The following is a 17,226-nucleotide window of genomic DNA, read 5'->3' on the forward strand; positions in this document are numbered from 1 at the left end:
AATTAATGCTTCAAAAAATCGGGGTATTACATCTAAGGCCTAAAGCTAATTCACTGGCCTAATAGACAAGTTGGCTTTGTCACTAGTGTTAAATACTCCCGTTGTCCCCATTTAATTATAATAAAGTTTATATTTTTAGGAGAATGATTTTCACACTTATTTTTTTTATAAATGCATTTTTTTTTGTCGTTTAGTGAAAAATTACACATAAAAGTTATACTAAAAGGCATGGTGCATGGATTGGCATGCGGGACCCACTATGGATCCCGCACAAATAATGTTCAATAATTAAAAAAGAAGAAGAGTAGAATGCAAAAAAACCAGCTTAATCGAATAAGTGTAGATACTTGATCAAAATTTTCAATTTCTCATTACAGGAGAAAAAAAAGTGACAAAAGACACCCCTGCAGAGCGAAAATTATTCAATACTCTCGGCGTATATGAATAGAATATTTCATCCTCTCACATAACATGTGGGGCTCATACAAGGGACACATATGGGACCTACATGTTATGTGAGAGGAGGGAGTATACTGTTTATATATTCGGGGAGTATTGAATAATTACTCCTGAAGAGAGCATATGAGGAATCAACATCGTTGTTGGTACACGCGTGTTCAGTAAAGAAAATCACACTCAGGAAGAGAAAAGCGTGATTGGCGAGCACGGCAGGCCCTTGATTTCAAGCATATCCTCAAGCGTCTTTGGGGGACACGCTTTACTCATAAAATGTGCCAGGGCACAAATCGTGCGGCCGGAGCAATTTTTTTGCGTCCAAGAGCAATTTTCTGAGGCCAGCGGATTAGAGAGCGTGATTGATAACCACGCTTTTTTCATGAACTTAACAATGTACGCGTTTGTTAATAAATTAATAAGCCGGGAATGTGAGCTTCCACCGTCGTCCTCCCATGGCACGGAGAGTGAGATACTCGGAAAACAACCCCTCTCTCTCCTCTCCTTCGTCTCTCTCTCTCTCTCTCTCCCTCCTCTCCTTCGTCTCTCTCTCTCTCTCCCAAACATCCTCCTCCACCGACACCTGTCTCTCTCTCTTTATCACCATCAAAACCTCGACCTCAACCCCGTCACTGCGATCTCCCGCAGTTCGATCACCAATAATGGTACACACTCTCTCTCTCTCCAATCTTTGTCTACTTAGTTTGTGAGTGTTAATTGACTTGATAACTTAGGTAAAGACTGAGCTTGTTTGTTTAGTGAGAGGATATAGGGGGAAATTGATTGGTTTGGACATGAGTATGGTAGATTGACCGATTCTGTAGTTAGGAGGAGTGATATGGATGCGGAAAATGGTAACACTATGAGGAGGCGAGGGGTAGAAATTGACTCTAGAGGCGTTAGTTTGAAAGGGACAAGTTGCGGTAGTTAGGAACAGTGATATGGTTACCTTTTTTTGATAACTCAGGTGTCCAGGCCAGCTTTCGTGCACCTTGACTAGTCATTGGGGGCCAATTCCACCAATCACTTGTGGGGGTCCCAATTAAAGTCAGAGCAAAGCTATGTATGGACTGACCCAAAGGAGTTAATAGCACCTAAGAGGTTCGAACCAGAGACCTTAGGAGGGAGTAAAGCCCTAAGTCTCAAGCCTTGATAACTAGGCCAACTGCTTAGCGATATAGTTACCTTAGAGGATAACACTACCCTCTAAGGGGGGAGTGGAGGGCTAGAAATCGATTTTTGAGTCGTTAGTTCGAAAGGAACAAGATGCTCTCGAGTCTCGACTGAGCTCAATGGAGGTAACAAATTTATGTAGCCGACCCAATTGATTGGGAATTAAGGTTTGGTTTTGTTTGGTTACGGTTTCAATATAGAGAGGAGGGATAGGATGCAACATTCAAAATGGATAGAAAGCTTCATGAATTTTCAAAATATTTGTATTTACTACAAAGCTCAAGTATCATGAGAAATGGTTGTAAACATTTATCATGATGATATCAATGGAAACCTTTTAATCTCAGCTGGCCATATAAAAGCTTCATTTGAATAAAAAGTTTCAGTTGGTCATATAAAAGCTTCATTTGAATGTCAGTGTAAATTGTTGTTATTGGCAAATGAAGTATAAAAGCTCTCTCTCTCTCTCTCTCTCTCTCTCTATGGGCATAGCTCTACTTGCATATTTTAAAGTATCTTGTTTACAGGTATTGTGTAAAATAGAGTGGTCTGTATTAGAGGATGAAGGTATAATCGTATGAATAGCCTATTTATAAGATGTAAGAACTGAAACTGATGTGGAATACTGGTACCGAAATCTGGTAGATTTTGTTGGATGAAATAAGTGCAGATGCGTGAAGTGAATTTTCTCATGTAGTTGGGTACATGTTACTGAAGTGCTTCAATTCTATTTCGAGGTCAGTTTTTGCCACGTACTTAGGTAAAGTATCCAGAATTTTCAATAGAATCCAAATGTGTGGACTAGGTTCACTCGGAGTATGTCCCATATAGCACTGTCTTTCAATTGACACAATGCACCTCATTTTGTGGGTAAAAGAATGGGAAAATTCTGGGTCTGTAGTGTTATTGATTTTGGTGTTATGGTAAGCTGGGAATAATAAACGAGGACTCTTAAACGAAAATTTATCCCTTTTGTTATGCCTTTGTTTTCAATTTGAACGGAGAAGAAACATATAATTAGAGTCTCTGCACATTAAAATCTTTTGGTCACTCTGAGCTTTTGTTTTACAGCTCTGCGTTTGGAGCTCAGATGAATGGGAGAATCAGGCTAGTAGAGTCTTGGAGATACCAGCTGGGGCCTCTTGGAGAACACCAACTCCTGCAGCACCAACTCATGTCCAAGTTCATCAAGATCAGTTTCATCTGCTGGTTGTGCATGAAACTCAAATTGCCATATATGACGCACCGAAGCAAGAATATAATAAGCAGGTGCGTAAGGCGTTTCTTCTGAAGATTATAATTGATTTCCTTTTTTCTGTTACATCTTTTGTAGTTGACGCGCTCATGTTCAAAATGTCTTTTTAATGTAGTCATTGTTTTCTCAAGATTTCTTATCCTTGTACAGATGAATCGCATACACAAATCTCCCATTTTCTTGTCTAGGAGGAGCATTTTCTGTTCTATCGATCTAAAAGTAAATCTCATCTATTCAAAGAATTGTTCAAATCTCCAGTGCTCACGGTCCGATATTGGCCGATATATGGCCGTATCATGGAAATTATGTTTCCCGAATACAATGATTTAAAACTCTGCTGGATATATTGCTATTTCCGATAGAATAGCTCGAGCAAAATAGTTAAATGGCCAGCTAAAACCACTATGGTCTACAGTACTAGGCGACTCTTCAGTAGCCACTGCTAAGTAGCAAATCGCCACCTTTTCTTTCTCTCCCTCTCTCCGACGACGGGACAAAATCTCTGAAACGAAAAATGGCTCAAGCCAATTTTTGGAAAACCCATGTACCCGGAACACCTCGCACAAACACGGAGAGAAGATATATTACTTGGTTAGGCAATTGCCAACTCCACGGGCAGCGGATTTCACTATTATGGAGGAGATTATAAATCACTGCACTAAACCCGAAATGTATACCGAAACCCTTATGTTACTCACTTCTCTCTGTTGCTTTTCCCTCACTCCGTACATACCAATTTGTATGGGTGATAGGATATTGAAAAGGTGGCTAGCTAAAACAGAAGAATGGGATTTTTGATAGACAATTTAACTAGCACTTCTGGAGATAATAGTCGAGTGGTTGAATCACAGATGCTACATATTCATGTGATGGCCGACTGATATATGCAAGCTTTGCAGATGGTACCGTAACAGTCCTCATGCCCGCTACACTCACAACGAAGGGCCGAATTAGTCCGACCACCTACTTACCTTCAATCCCGAGGTACGAGTTATTAACTAATTACTACTTATAAGTAAATAACGTTAGATGAAAAAGATATTGATTTCCCTCTGAATTCGCGTGATATCATTTGACAGCCCGAGAGTGTATCCACTTGTCATCACGGCACATCCCTCTAAAACCTAATCATTTTGCCTTGGGACTTACTGATGGTCGAGTTCATGTTCTTGAGCCCATGGATGCTGAGGGAACTTGGGGTACCACACAAAACGCTTGAGAACGGTGCGGGACCTAGCACTACCCCCTTCGCAGCTGGTTCAGACCAGCCATCGAGGTAACAATGGTTGCGTGTGCCTTAACTCTAATGATTGCCTGAAAGTACGTACATAGCCATTTTTCTTTAGGATAAACTGTAAATGTAGGTATCATAGCTTGTAGTATAGATAGCTCTGATGGTAGCAGAATGCTGATATGATAGTCGCCTTGGTTCGGTGAATTTGCTTGGCTTAATTGCAAGAACACCTCCTAAACTATCGCGTTTTGGCAAGTTCACCCCCTTAAGTTTAAATTCGAGCAACTTCACCCCCCTAACTACCAAATTCGAGCAACTTCACCCCCTCCCCCATTTTCCGTCCACTTCTGTTATAAATTTGGATGGAAAGTTTCAAAATTGGATGGAAAACGAATTCAATGTACAAAAATGCCCTTCTTCACCCTTTTTAAACAACTCACACACACCAGATAACTCTCTCTCTCTCTGGTTACCCATTGTTTCTGAGCCCTAGCTGCCTCCTCATCCTCCTTTATTTTCTTCCTCTGTTCAGCCTCTTTTTCTGCCATTTCCTCAGCGGACCTCTTGCCTTTACCATCCCCACCATGATAAGCACCCAATTGTGTAGATACTTGGCGCACCTAGTCCCGTTTTACGTCATTTAACTTTTGTTTATTTACTGTTTTACGTGATATTGCGCGTAAGGTTTTCTGTTGAGCGTTTCAGGCAATACGCATTAAAGGGCCATGTTTTGATGTATTGAACAATTTTTGAGAGGAACTAAGTGGCGATGCCTTATGAGCGTAGCCGTCGGCCTATGGAATGAACAAACGGAGGGTCGGGAAGAGTCAAGGGCCATCGGGTGTTGAGTCGGGACACGAGGGGCTTGATTCTGCCAGCAAACAGCACGGTATCGATACGGTTATATGCGTATCGATACTTCATTAGAACAGAAGGAAATGCAGCTCTCAGCGTATCGATACGGCTTTCAGAGTATCGATACGGTTCCTCTTTGTGAAATTCTGGATTTCTGGTCAAAACAGCACGGTATCGATACGGTTTCCAGAGTATCGATACGGTTCCTTTATGGGGAATTTTGGAATTAAATCAGGGTCTCAGCGTATCGATACGGTATTAGAGTATCGATACGGTTGACTCACCGACATGCTTTTAGTCAGATTTTAACTTTCCTTTTGTGGCATGTTTCCACTTTTTGGATATTTTCTGATATTTTTGGGAGAGAGAAAGTGCTTTCTTGTATAAATAGTCATCACTCTCTCCCTCCAAAGCTAGCTAGAACATTACTACCTTTAGTTTTTCTCCATTAATGATTTCTTAACCCTTCAAGTTGTAATTCCTCAAGAACAATTAAGGTATTTACGTTACGTTAATTTGTCGTGTTTTAAAGTTGTTCGTATGCTTTGGATCCTTTATAAAATCAAGTTTATTTCCGGTTCTATCGGTTAAACATGTTTGTCAATTCTAGCATGCTTTCTAGTATTCTTAATATGCATGAGTAGTTGATTAGGCTTGGCCATGGAGTGATTAACGTCATGTGACTTATGTTAATCTTACCTTTCTCAACTAAATACTTGAGGTTCACGAAGGAAAATGAGCGTGGTTCACTTTTTAAGTAACAAAACTTGTCGATGTTAACCTCCGGTGATCATATGCTAGCACATATGGTTCCGTGAGCTATGTCTCGCCTCGTGTTTGCCAAAGGAATAAAAGAGCTCGCTTGTTCTTCATACTTAATTTCTAGTCTTTAATGGTTTCATAGCAAAATCTTCCGGTTGATAGCCTATGCCGTGCGATTCAACCGTGTTTTCATTGAGAATGGTTAGTTGGCCTAAGTTACGGGCGTTATGAACTTCTACGCCTTGCCGCTTGTTTAATCTAGTTAAAACTCATTTCTAGTCTTTTTCATAAGAGCATTTTTCACCTTTCAAAGCAAAACCAAAAGTTGGCCGTCTAAACGCCGCAAACCCTTACATCTAAAAATCCTAGCAAGCTTTAAAGACCATCCCTGTGGGAACGATACCGGACTTCCGGATATTATGCTGACAACGACCTAGCCCTACGCTCGGGGTAAATCAACCTATATCAACGGTTAGGTTGGATTGAAGCCACACCACCACTGCCTAACCCCTTTGATTTCACAGCCGAGTGCTTGTTTCCCACAACAACCGCCACAAGAGAAATAGCACACAACGACAGTAGTACCCACAGCCATGAGAAACGAGATAAACTAGGGTTTTCTGTGGTGAGCTTGAGAAGGGAGTGAAAACGTGCCATGGCGTGAGGCTTTTGGTGATTTTTGGACTGATTTTGGAAAGGGGGTGTCAGGGTTTTGCCCGAATCTATGAGAGAGAGATGGGCGAGTGTAACGGGTTACCGTGGTCGTGGTGAGATTGTAGAGAGAAAGGAGAGGGATTCGAAATTACCTTGTTCAAAGAGAGAAATTTTTTTTTGGCCTGAACTTAATAAACCCAGTGGAGATTTGCAATTGAATCACGGAAAGGAAGCTTGAATCTCGAAATTCCTGGCTGAATTGTGGTGGGTTTGGGTTTATGGAGGATTGGAGAGAGAGATATTTGGGAAATTTTAGGGCTCTGATTGTGGTTGTAGGATGAGAAGGAAGAGTGGGGACTTGTTTTTTTTTTTTTTATAGTGGGGCAGGAGAGAGAATATCGGACTTGGAAAAAATTAATTTTTTTCCACATTTGGTACTGGTACCGAATTTTAGGTGATACTGGTACCCAATTTTCTGTCCAAATATCACCGTATTTTTTTTTCAAAAGGGTACAAATGTAATTTTGTTCGTCTCCGTCCTTTTTTTTAACAGAAAATGGGGGAGGGGGTGAAGTTGCTCGAATTTGGTAGTTAGGGGGGTGAAGTTGCTCGAATTTAAACTTAAAGGGGTGAACTTGCCAAAACGCAATAGTTTAGGGGGTGTTCTTGCAATTAAGCCAATTTGCTTCCATGAATATAATTTGCTTCTGTGAATATAAAGATGACAGAAATGTGTAGAGTGAGTGTAGATGGAGGAGGAAACGGATGGCTAGAGAGTAGAAACTGGGCTTACTTCAGGGATTTTTCCCTTGAAAATTCTGTAAGAGAGTATTCATCTAACTGAATTGTTAGTTAGGGCCTCTACAAAATATTTCTTTTTTGAGCTCAGAAACATATTTCTGCAAAATATTTCTTGTACTTGGAGATGTTTGGATATTACTGTATCTTTTTCCTGTATTCTCAACATAAATGGACTCTCTCTCTCTCTCTCTCTCTCTCTCTCTCTCTCTCTCTCTCGGTTTGACCTTTTATATGATGTGTTGGTCTACCTTGCTCGGTTTGTTGGGCGGCACTTGGGCCTGACTCCAATCCCAGCCTGATTACAGTATTAACTTTGGTTTGAAGAATTGCAATCAAATCTTGTTTTTGCATCTCAGGAAATTTATCTGGTAAGTTTTAAAAAAAATTTAGTTTGGGATTTAACTCTCACTCGTGCACAAAAGAAACCCTTTTGCTCGTGTAGTGTCAATTCATGTGTTGGGCCAATCTTACGATACTTTGTCCCTTTCAATTGGACACCCAACTAATAAGATTCCCTTCAAATTAGACCATTAATAAAGAAAAACGGAAAAAGAAAACCCACCTCATACAATGCCCAATATGCTAGTTGTATGATCACAAAAATATACTCCTTCTGGCCCTAAACTAATGTTAGGCACGCAAAGTTAGACTTTGATATCTATTGATTTGTGAATTTTTTTATTCTTTTTATGAAAAAAGGCATCTTTTATAAGGTACGCGGAATATTTATTTGGGGACGAATGAAGTATAACTAAGGGGGATTTGGTAATATGTCTACTATAGAGATTTCATAAGCCCAAACTACTTAAGTTAGTCTCATTTATCTTTCCAGTGGTAACTTGAGTTTGAGTCCCACATGGAGCATGTTTGAGGTTCAAAGCTATGGACAGGAACCTTCCGTTGACTAACAAACTAACAATTCACTAACCCTGCTGATTTTTACCATTTGAAAAAAAATAGAGAATAAATTAGTACTACTATATAGGTTATGAAATTTAGAAGTGGACTTAGTGGGTTACAAACATGTTACAGTGGACCTCCCACCAATTTTTTAAAATATTGAGTGAATAGGCTATGACTCTTCTAACAAGCACAGAAACATCGCCACGTAGCAAAACAAAAACACCAGCTATTCACTTTCTCACCTCGACACGTATACGTATCATCACTATTATACTAGGAGTACTATCTACCACTTGATGCACTTTTCCATAGCCATCTTCTTCAACAAAATCCAACAAGAAAGAAAGAAAAAATTGCAGACAACGTAACTGGAGTTGAACATCAATAAAATGCAACACGACGGAAATAGCACTACCCAGAAGCTAAGGGAGAAGAAGGTGAGCGATGTTCTGACGGCGGACAAGCGGCGGCTGGTGGAGGTGCCGTACACGGCGACACTGGCCCACACCATGAACGCCCTCGTGGCCAACCGCGTGGTGGCGGTGCCGGTGGCGGCGCCGCCGGGGCACTGGATAGGGGCGGGTGGGTCCATGATATTGGAGTCCGATAAGCAGACTGGTGCTGTTAGGAAACACTATATAGGGATGGTTACCATGTTGGATATACTGGCCCACATCGCCGGGGATGATGTCGGCGGTGGCGGTGATGTGGAGGAGAGGATGGGGGTTCCGGTGTCGTCGATCATCGGGTATTGTCTTGAGAGTCTTAGCTTGTGGACACTCAATCCTAATACTAGGTATGTGTGGATTGATAATTTAACTTGTTTTCTGGTTTTGTGTTTATATTTGTGTCATTTCTACTTGGGAAAATTAAGTAATTTATTGGGGGTGGTGTCCCAACTCCACCACCGCCCCCACATTCATGCGGATCAAAAGGCTTCATTTCGCTAAGGTTCTTATTTTTTAAGTAGTTATTTTTCGTTTTAACCGCTTTACGAGATAGGTCAATACATCACATTTAATTCAAAAATTAGTATTATTTTTCAAATAAATACTTAGTTTAATTAGTGGAACACGCTTTGAAGCATATGAATTTCATGTGAATCTCATCATGTGCTGGGAGGGTACATCACATGGTAGTTGCTTCAAGACCACTGGCAAACACCACTAGCGAAGTTTCTGTCTCAAAATTTCAGTTTTAGTACAATTACATCCATGTATAATTGTGTTTCGAGAATACTTGGTAAATGTTGAAACATATTGTGTACTGTTTGATACAGCTACGTGATGTTCTAATAGATAGTCAGGATCTTCTCACAAATGTGATGGTGTGTTGGGCACCACATGATAGTGCCTCATCTCGGCACCCAATCCTTTTTCAATAAGGGCATAAAGATCCTTGACCTATCTAGTAGTCGATTCATATTTAGTATGGTTATATGCAAAATGATGTGGATTAGTAATAGGCTAACAAATTTATATAAAGAAGTCATCAAGGTGTTTTTTGATCAATGTCATTCTTTCACATCATTTTGGCAGTTGTGTTGGAAGAACAGTTGTGTTGTGAGAATTTTTTTGAAGATAAGTAGGCAGATGAGAACTGCACACCCTACACTGGGATACTTTCTTTATATACGCTGGTAAGAAGTGCGAAACTCAACCACAAACTTCCAGAAATACGAATGCAGAAAATAAAAGGATTGAATAAAAAAGCACACAAGAAGACCAGGTTTATATGATTTATGTAATTGGTCGTTAATAGTCGTTGCAACTGTTTTATTATGTTGAAGAACAATGGGGAAAATGACAGAATTACTGCGGTGGTATCGGATTGCCGCAATATGTAAGCCAAGATTCATCTTTGAAACATACCAAATAATATAGTGCTATTAGGGCCGAGCAAAAAAAAATATAGTACGTGCTATTAGCTTCACATTCCAGAACACCACACAGCATTTTGAACACTTTTCTGTGAAATTTTTTGAGGTTATCATTATTGATAGTATTTCCTATGTATAACCGTTCTTTAACAAGACAATGGGCGACACCAATTGCTTATACCAAAAACTAATGCAGTATCCCAGACGGTATGGAAGTTTTCAGCAAAGGTATCCACCGTGCCTTAGTACCCCTAGAAAGCCACATGGAAAACACAGCTGGCGTAGAACTCGTTGAGTCAGCCTCAAGCTACCGAATGCTCACCCAAATGGACCTCTTGAAGTTCTTGAAGGCCCACGACTTTGAGCTGAATGACATCATGTCGCGGACCATCGCCCAGTTGGGAGGGATCACCAATGTTGTTTTTGGGGTGACGGAGAAGGCTAAAGTTATCGAAGCCATAAAGTGTATGAGGACTGCTTCACTTAATGCTGTTCCTATTGTTGAAGCTTCAAATACTGTGGAAGAGGATCACAGTCAGCTTATCAATGTAAGCTCAAATCATGGACTTGTCTCAATTTTCTGGAAATTTATTGTTGTCCCTCCTTTTCTACTCTCCCCATTTTGTGAATATCGGTTTTGATATGTTATGCTTAGTGCTAGGTGGAATTATGAAAGAGAATTTTGAATGACAAACTAAATGTATCCTCCTTGCTTTCCTTAAGCATGTATGATAGTCATTTACATGGTGACGTGATTGTGAAACTTTAAGACCCTTTTAGTCGTGAAAAGAGCTTTACGGCATCTGAATTGTCTGCATGTCTAGAAGTTTATGTTTCACGGGCCGACCAATACATAAGTCTGCATGTCTAGAAGTTTACGTTTCACGAATCGACCAATACGCAAGGGTCGCACATTTGATATTCATAACCAGTTAGGGTGTCATGGAAATGTGTTGCATGTAAACCTAGGCTATTTATTTGGCTAACTTCGCAACTGCCATTGTACCCTATAGGGTATCACGGTAGTGAACATTAACAATCTTTTGTTGTGATTGTGTGATTACACTTTGTGCAAATTCTTCTTGAGCATATATAGTAGAAGTTGGTGCGAGTTGTGTGAACTTTGGTTATCTTGCCAAATCTAATCTTCATATCTTGCTCTTTCTTTGTGATTGCTAGATTACTCTCCATGTGTTTTGGTTTGTCGCCCTACATCTCTCTCTCAGTTACCATTATCCACTTTGTTTGCTATGATCAGAAGAAACAATTACCAGTTATATTCTGAACTATCTCCCATTTGTTTCATCTAGATCAGGAAGTACAATTTGACCTCACATTTCATCTTACTAATGGAATTGCAGGGGAAAGGTAGGAAGCTCATAGGAACATTTTCATCCACAGATTTGAGGGAATGTCCAATCTCCCAAATGCAGACCTGGCTGCAATCAAGTGTTCCGGACTTCACCGATAAGCTATCAACAATCCCTTCACACACAGCCTCTGAGCAGCAGCAGGGGACCTCACCACGAGAACTCGTGACATGCCATGCTGAATCAACTCTCGCAGAAGTTATCGACAAGGCCGTCACCAAACATGTGCACCGTGTCTGGGTCTTCGACCAACGAGGCTCACTCGATGGACTCGTTTCTCTGACAGACATGATTAGAGTCATAAGGGTTTCTTTGCTTTCTGAGTCCCCGTAATGTTATCTTATCGGGTTCAAGTTTTATCATTCGTATGACAATTCAGGGGTAGCGTCATGGGTGTAAACGGCTTTTAAGAACATTACGCAGAATATCAATATGTGTTGGCCTGTTGAAATTCCAGCTTTGCACATACTTCTCTTCCTAGTTATTTCAGCGTAGATATCACGAAAGAGGTAAAATCAAGCTGTACAGGGATTTTCAAGCATAAGTATTTTTTGCAAAATTAGAATCTTTTGGAATAGTAAGAAGCAGGTTTATCAACGCACTAATTTCATTTGCCCATTTTACTGCAAAATCATAAGCGGAGTTATGAACAAAAGAACCTGGAAATAATACCAGGACACTCCTTTGGGATGGTGTATCTACAATATTTACTACTTGCCCGTAGAGTCGTACCCGTCAGATTGGAGAATACATACACGATCATGCTATTCCTCTGAATCTATTCGATCGGACATGATCCATCATCTACATTGGCAAAGGGGTTGTAGTCAGATGAGGAAGGATCAGTGCACCCGGGTACAAGGTCAAGATTGCAGCGATCGCCCTGCATTTGGATGCGGTTGGAACATTAGCTAAAATTAGTTAACAACAGTTCTTCAAATTTTTGACGAAGAAAGAAATGGTTAGCAAGAAAAAAAAGAGTGGATTCCAAGTTTCACTTACTCCTTCAATGGTCAGGTTCCCCATCAGAGCACATCTTGTGGCGACAATGCTTGAATCTGGGAATATTGCCCTGTCACACGCACCATCTTTACTCAACTCTTCTGCAAGACCCTGATACAGTATGAATCACCAAGTCAAGGCACGTTTCTAACAAGACCGTTAGATTAAAAAAAAAAATACAATTTTAACTTTTGAGGACAGCAGCAAGAATTCAACGTCGTTACAAAGCAAGTCTTCTTGTGGGAGATCACCCACTATGCTTTCCATGACAAGAACTTGGTTATGGGTGTGTTATCATCATGGATTTAAGAGGGAAAGGAAAATGTATGGGACAAGAAACGAAGATAGTGAAATGTAGTCGTCTTTGGTTTTCCCATCATTCCCCTCTCCCATAGTGATTAACTACAAAATTCCATGATCGGAACACAGGCTTGGATAACAAAACAGATATGGCATTTATGAGTGGAATATCATACAGCTATGTTACTTTTCAAGCTGCGTAGTTAGGTAAGAGTTAGGCTGCAGGCCAAAGGAGTGTTTCATTACCGCATTGAAAAAGGTAATTGGTTTGTTTTGCCAAGGCTTCAGAACTTGAAACTGCATTTTATAGGGGCCATCCCACTCATTTCCGTTTGTGAACGAGAAGATCAAATTTACAGCTGCAAGAATTTGATGGACCATAAGGTTAACAACATCACGAAGACAGACGAGCAAAATGAGTTTGAGAAACGGTACCAACCATGTTTAGGAACACATATTTGGATTGAATATATTGGGGGATCAGCTTTGCCTCTACTTTTCTGGAGCATAGCCCTAGGCTCACCCCCACACATGATGGGCTGATTAAAACCTCCTGGAAAATATACAAACAAACAAGTGTGGATCGATAAATTGTACACTTGACTAGGGCAATAAGTCAATATTCCACCAGAAAGCAAAGGTTTATAGTTTTCGTAGCTTTCAGGTGGAAAGTTCAATTCTATTCGGTGCTTTATGGGAATCCACAGATAATTATAGCCACACTAAAAATTTCAAATATGACTTCTGTTATTACATATTAGTCTTTGCACGGAATTTATACTTCTGATTATGAGACTATCTTTGTTACTGCGTAATGTCTATTTCTTGTGTGCCATTGATGTCATGGGAAAACATTAGTGTAAAATGCATGAGAAAGTACCATTAAAACCAATTCCAAACTCTTCATTTGGAACAAGTTTGGCCGCAGCTGGATTGTAGAAAATCCTCAGCCTCTCCCCCTGTCAAAGTACGTAAAAACATGATCAATGCAATGGTCAACCGAGACAAAAGGGCTTTCGTTCTCAAAATAAGCTGTCACGCGATTGCCAAACTTACAGAAGTAGGAGGAAGACCGTTCATGGTTTTCCAGTAGACAGGAGCTCTTCCAAATTCAAATTCAGCCCAAGTAGGAAGTGTGAACCTGGAAATGATTCGAGCAAAATAAAAAGAAGATAATCAATTTAATCTTGCAAGTTAAATCTCAACATGCTTCTTGTTACTCATATATGATAGATATGAATGACGGTTTACATATTATCATAAATCACGAGGTGCTTTCATCAGATAAGGAAATGAAAAGAAACCGAAGTACTCTCATGTATAAATTTTAATGTGGAATGGAAGGATAATTTCATAGATTGTAACTTGTAACCCATCAAGCTAGTGAAAGTGGTGAGGCATACTCTTTGACTTCCTCCTCAACGGGAACTGTTACAACAGCTGCAGCTGCAGTTATCTTTCTGCTAATCTTCACAGATCTCCTCTTATTTGGAAGGTATCCCAGCAAGCGAGACCCCGTGACACTACTAGCTGCATCAAAAAAGGAAGAACAACAATTCATATTGAGCTTAAACACTTATTTTGGGCTCCGTTTGGATAGACGGGAATTTCATATGAACGGATACAACATTATCCTAGGAACATAGCTCAAACCAAGGTTCAAAGATTTCAATATGGTTTTCAACATGGAGTTTACAAGGAGTGTCATGAAATCCTCCAGGGGAAGAATTGTAGTTAAAGTATCTTATCAAAGATTCAAAATACGTAGCTTTTTCCTCTACTTCATCTTCTTCCACACTAGTTTCACAACCCACTGTTGCGAAACCTGTTAAATTCTTGCTGAAGTCGAACACTAAAGTGACTTGGTTCAAATTTTACATATATCCAAACCAAACGCAACCTTATCGTGTTATTAAACTTCCGCAAAAAGGAACATGACCCTTGATGAAAGGAGAGAAACAGTTCCGACTCAAGTTGAGTTTTGTGGATCCCGCCACAAAGTGATGTCATGCTTACCAAAAACGTGTATTGCATAGGTGAGACCTATATTATTTCAATCAATAAGAGGGAGGATGAACAAAATTGCACTCGTTTCGACTCTCACCGCTTGCACACAAACTCTTGGGCCACTAGAGTTCTATCGGTTAGTAACTTCAGGGCCAGTGATTAGTCGAGATGTGCACAGGCTAGCTCGGACAAATAGTATGGAATAGAAAATCGGAAAAATTGAATCTTGAATCTCTAGAGAGAAGCTAAACCGCCACTAATTAAGTTAAACAGAATATGAAGAAGCTCGGAATTATTAAGGAAACGAACCATATGTATACGAAGCAGAGGGAACGGCATTGTTGATGGAACAACGAGCAGCAAATCGGGTCTGGGGCGAAGAAGTAATGATTGAAGCACTTGCCGCCGCCATTTTATATGCCTTATGGTGCACTGAAGGAGTGTGTTTAGTAGAGTCGATGAGTAATTAATCCGCGTCCAATGGAATATAGATGGTTTTAGAGAGAGAATATAGGATATCGTAGAGAGAGAGAAGTGCAACCACAGACACGATTTTGCAGAAATATCTTGTGAAACCAAAGAAGAGAATATCGCGCCAGATTTTGACAACCAGGAAAAATCTTCTTCCCAGTTCGAATAGACTTATTTGTTTGATTAGAGCAAGTCCGCCCCTTGCTATATTGACAAAGTCGAGTGGGTAATTGATAAAGTTTGGTTTGAAAACTTAACGAGTTTTAAAAAAATTATTTGAGCTTAGCTTATGTATGAGACAAGTTTTTCCGTTGTTAAGTTTTCGCAAACACCCACTTAAGATGACTTGCTTGATTAGAGCAAGTCCTTCCGTTGTTATGTTAGCTGTCAAAATCATCCTACCTCCGTCCCAAAAAGTTGAACACTTTTGAGATAGTGTGCCATTTTCAAATCGCCTATGTTGGTCAATGCAAATGTCAAAAAATATGCAATATGAATTTTCTTTGATAGATTTTAATTACTAAGTAATTCTATTAAATAAAATTTTCAAAATAACATGAAACTTTATAAATCGAAAGAAATAAGCGATCTAAAATGGCACGCAGTATTAAAAGCGTCCAACTTTTGAAACGGAGGGAGTACTAATTTGCCAGATTTTTGCGACCAAAATTTTGTCCAAACTATTGGACAAAATTTAGGTCCAGGGTTCGAGGTATGGTACCCCCTGTTTCACCCAAAAATTTAGGTCCAGTTCGTTGAAATTACCAACGAAGCCCAACTTTCTTAAGGTTTGGGCTATCGTCGTCCCTGTGGGCTAAATGTTATTGAATGGGCTATTGCCTGTTGAGATTCTATTCACCTTGGACCTTGGGTTTAGTGGGCTTAACTCAAAACTAGTAAAAGAACAAAATTGATGTAATGAGTGATAATGAGTGAAGAGAAATAGATTGAAAAAATTATTGAGAACCGTGCTTAGAGTAAATTTTATTTTATTTTCTCAAAATTCGTAAATGAACAAAGTGAATTGATCTTTGAAAATTTTGCGAATTGAAAACAGAATTACATATGACAAACACTCTCTCTCCCCGGTCCCTCCCCCATTCCTTCCTTTAGCTTTGAGCACACACCCTCTAGCGAGTGGCTATTCAGTGCTGCTGGAGCACCACTGCCACGTTGTGATGGTGGTACTTTACGGGCCTTCTCCTCCACACAAATGTATCGTGAAGAAAGTCATTAAAGTATCACGTGGTGGTGCTTTAAGAATAAATAATAGTTTCTCTCTCTATTGACCACTGTTTGGTGACCGGCTATTTATCCAACCGCTCCTTCTCTCGCTCACCCACTATTTGAAACTGAACTAAAGACTTTTCTTCTTTTATGTATTTCTTGATATGATGAGCTCTTAAGGCATCTATTTTTCATTTATCGTGTATCCATGACTATATGTACATGCAAACGTATTTATTGTCCTACACTTCTTTCTTAGGCTCCGCTCTGTTAAAATTCTTATTTTTTGAATACTTATTTTTCACTTTACAAGACATGTCATTCTCTCACAATGTCACTTGTAATTAAAAAAATAAATAGTACTTATTTTAATTAATAGAACAAGGCCTTAGTAAATGTTTTTTTCTTGTTAAAGAACAGCATGAGTCTCTTAGGTACATCATGCGTATTGAGCCAATCTGAACCATCCATGCTGGATAATGAACATTTCAGATTTCATCTCGGCAGAACGACCTCACTGCCATAGGGGAAAACATGAACCCCGGGTTCAACGACTACATCACAACTTCAATTGATGGTAATCAAAAATTTGAATCCCAACTAGTGAAAATAATTGGGAAAAGGCTAGCTAGATCGATGATCATGAGCCAATTCTAAAACAAACCCTATGAGCTAGCTAGCCAAACTTTTGGAGACTGATAGGAGTAATGCATGCGTTCTATCTCGAGCAATGGATCCACTCAACCCACTACAGAAAACCATGCACGCCCCCCCTCATGACCCTTTCAACACTTCCACACATACTATTATACTAAAATAACTTTACTCAAATACCATTATAGTACTATTATACAAGCCTTTTACACCAAGGAATAGAAGA

General features: G+C 39.8%; 3 protein-coding genes across 3 annotated transcripts; 2 read left to right on the forward strand and 1 right to left on the reverse strand.

Moving 5' to 3' along the window:
• Window positions 1-1,004: 1,004 nt before the first annotated feature.
• Window positions 1,005-3,773, forward strand: LOC131312129 (topless-related protein 4). Its single transcript, XM_058339884.1, has 3 exons — window positions 1,005-1,118; window positions 2,698-2,895; window positions 3,032-3,773. Exons 1-3 carry the CDS (start codon window positions 1,116-1,118, stop codon window positions 3,209-3,211), a joined length of 381 nt encoding a protein of 126 aa, XP_058195867.1. The 5' UTR covers window positions 1,005-1,115; the 3' UTR covers window positions 3,212-3,773.
• A 4,509-nt stretch (window positions 3,774-8,282) lies between these two features.
• LOC131312127 (SNF1-related protein kinase regulatory subunit gamma-like PV42a) lies at window positions 8,283-11,790 on the forward strand. The gene is made up of 3 exons (XM_058339881.1): window positions 8,283-8,886; window positions 10,166-10,517; window positions 11,331-11,790. The coding sequence occupies exons 1-3, from the start codon at window positions 8,480-8,482 to the stop codon at window positions 11,670-11,672; spliced, it is 1,101 nt and encodes a 366-aa protein (XP_058195864.1). The 5' UTR covers window positions 8,283-8,479; the 3' UTR covers window positions 11,673-11,790.
• A 138-nt stretch (window positions 11,791-11,928) lies between these two features.
• On the reverse strand, window positions 11,929-15,295 carry LOC131312128 (protein POST-ILLUMINATION CHLOROPHYLL FLUORESCENCE INCREASE, chloroplastic). The gene is made up of 8 exons (XM_058339882.1): window positions 14,958-15,295; window positions 14,045-14,171; window positions 13,698-13,782; window positions 13,522-13,600; window positions 13,081-13,194; window positions 12,888-13,000; window positions 12,342-12,452; window positions 11,929-12,222 (listed from the first exon to the last, which is right to left on the reverse strand). The coding sequence occupies exons 1-8, from the start codon at window positions 15,058-15,060 to the stop codon at window positions 12,118-12,120; spliced, it is 837 nt and encodes a 278-aa protein (XP_058195865.1). The 5' UTR covers window positions 15,061-15,295; the 3' UTR covers window positions 11,929-12,117.
• Between the last annotated feature and the right edge of the window lie 1,931 nt (window positions 15,296-17,226).

The sequence above is a fragment of the Rhododendron vialii genome, chromosome 12a, assembly GCF_030253575.1.
Source record: "Rhododendron vialii isolate Sample 1 chromosome 12a, ASM3025357v1".
NCBI classification, from domain to species: domain Eukaryota; kingdom Viridiplantae; phylum Streptophyta; class Magnoliopsida; order Ericales; family Ericaceae; genus Rhododendron; species Rhododendron vialii.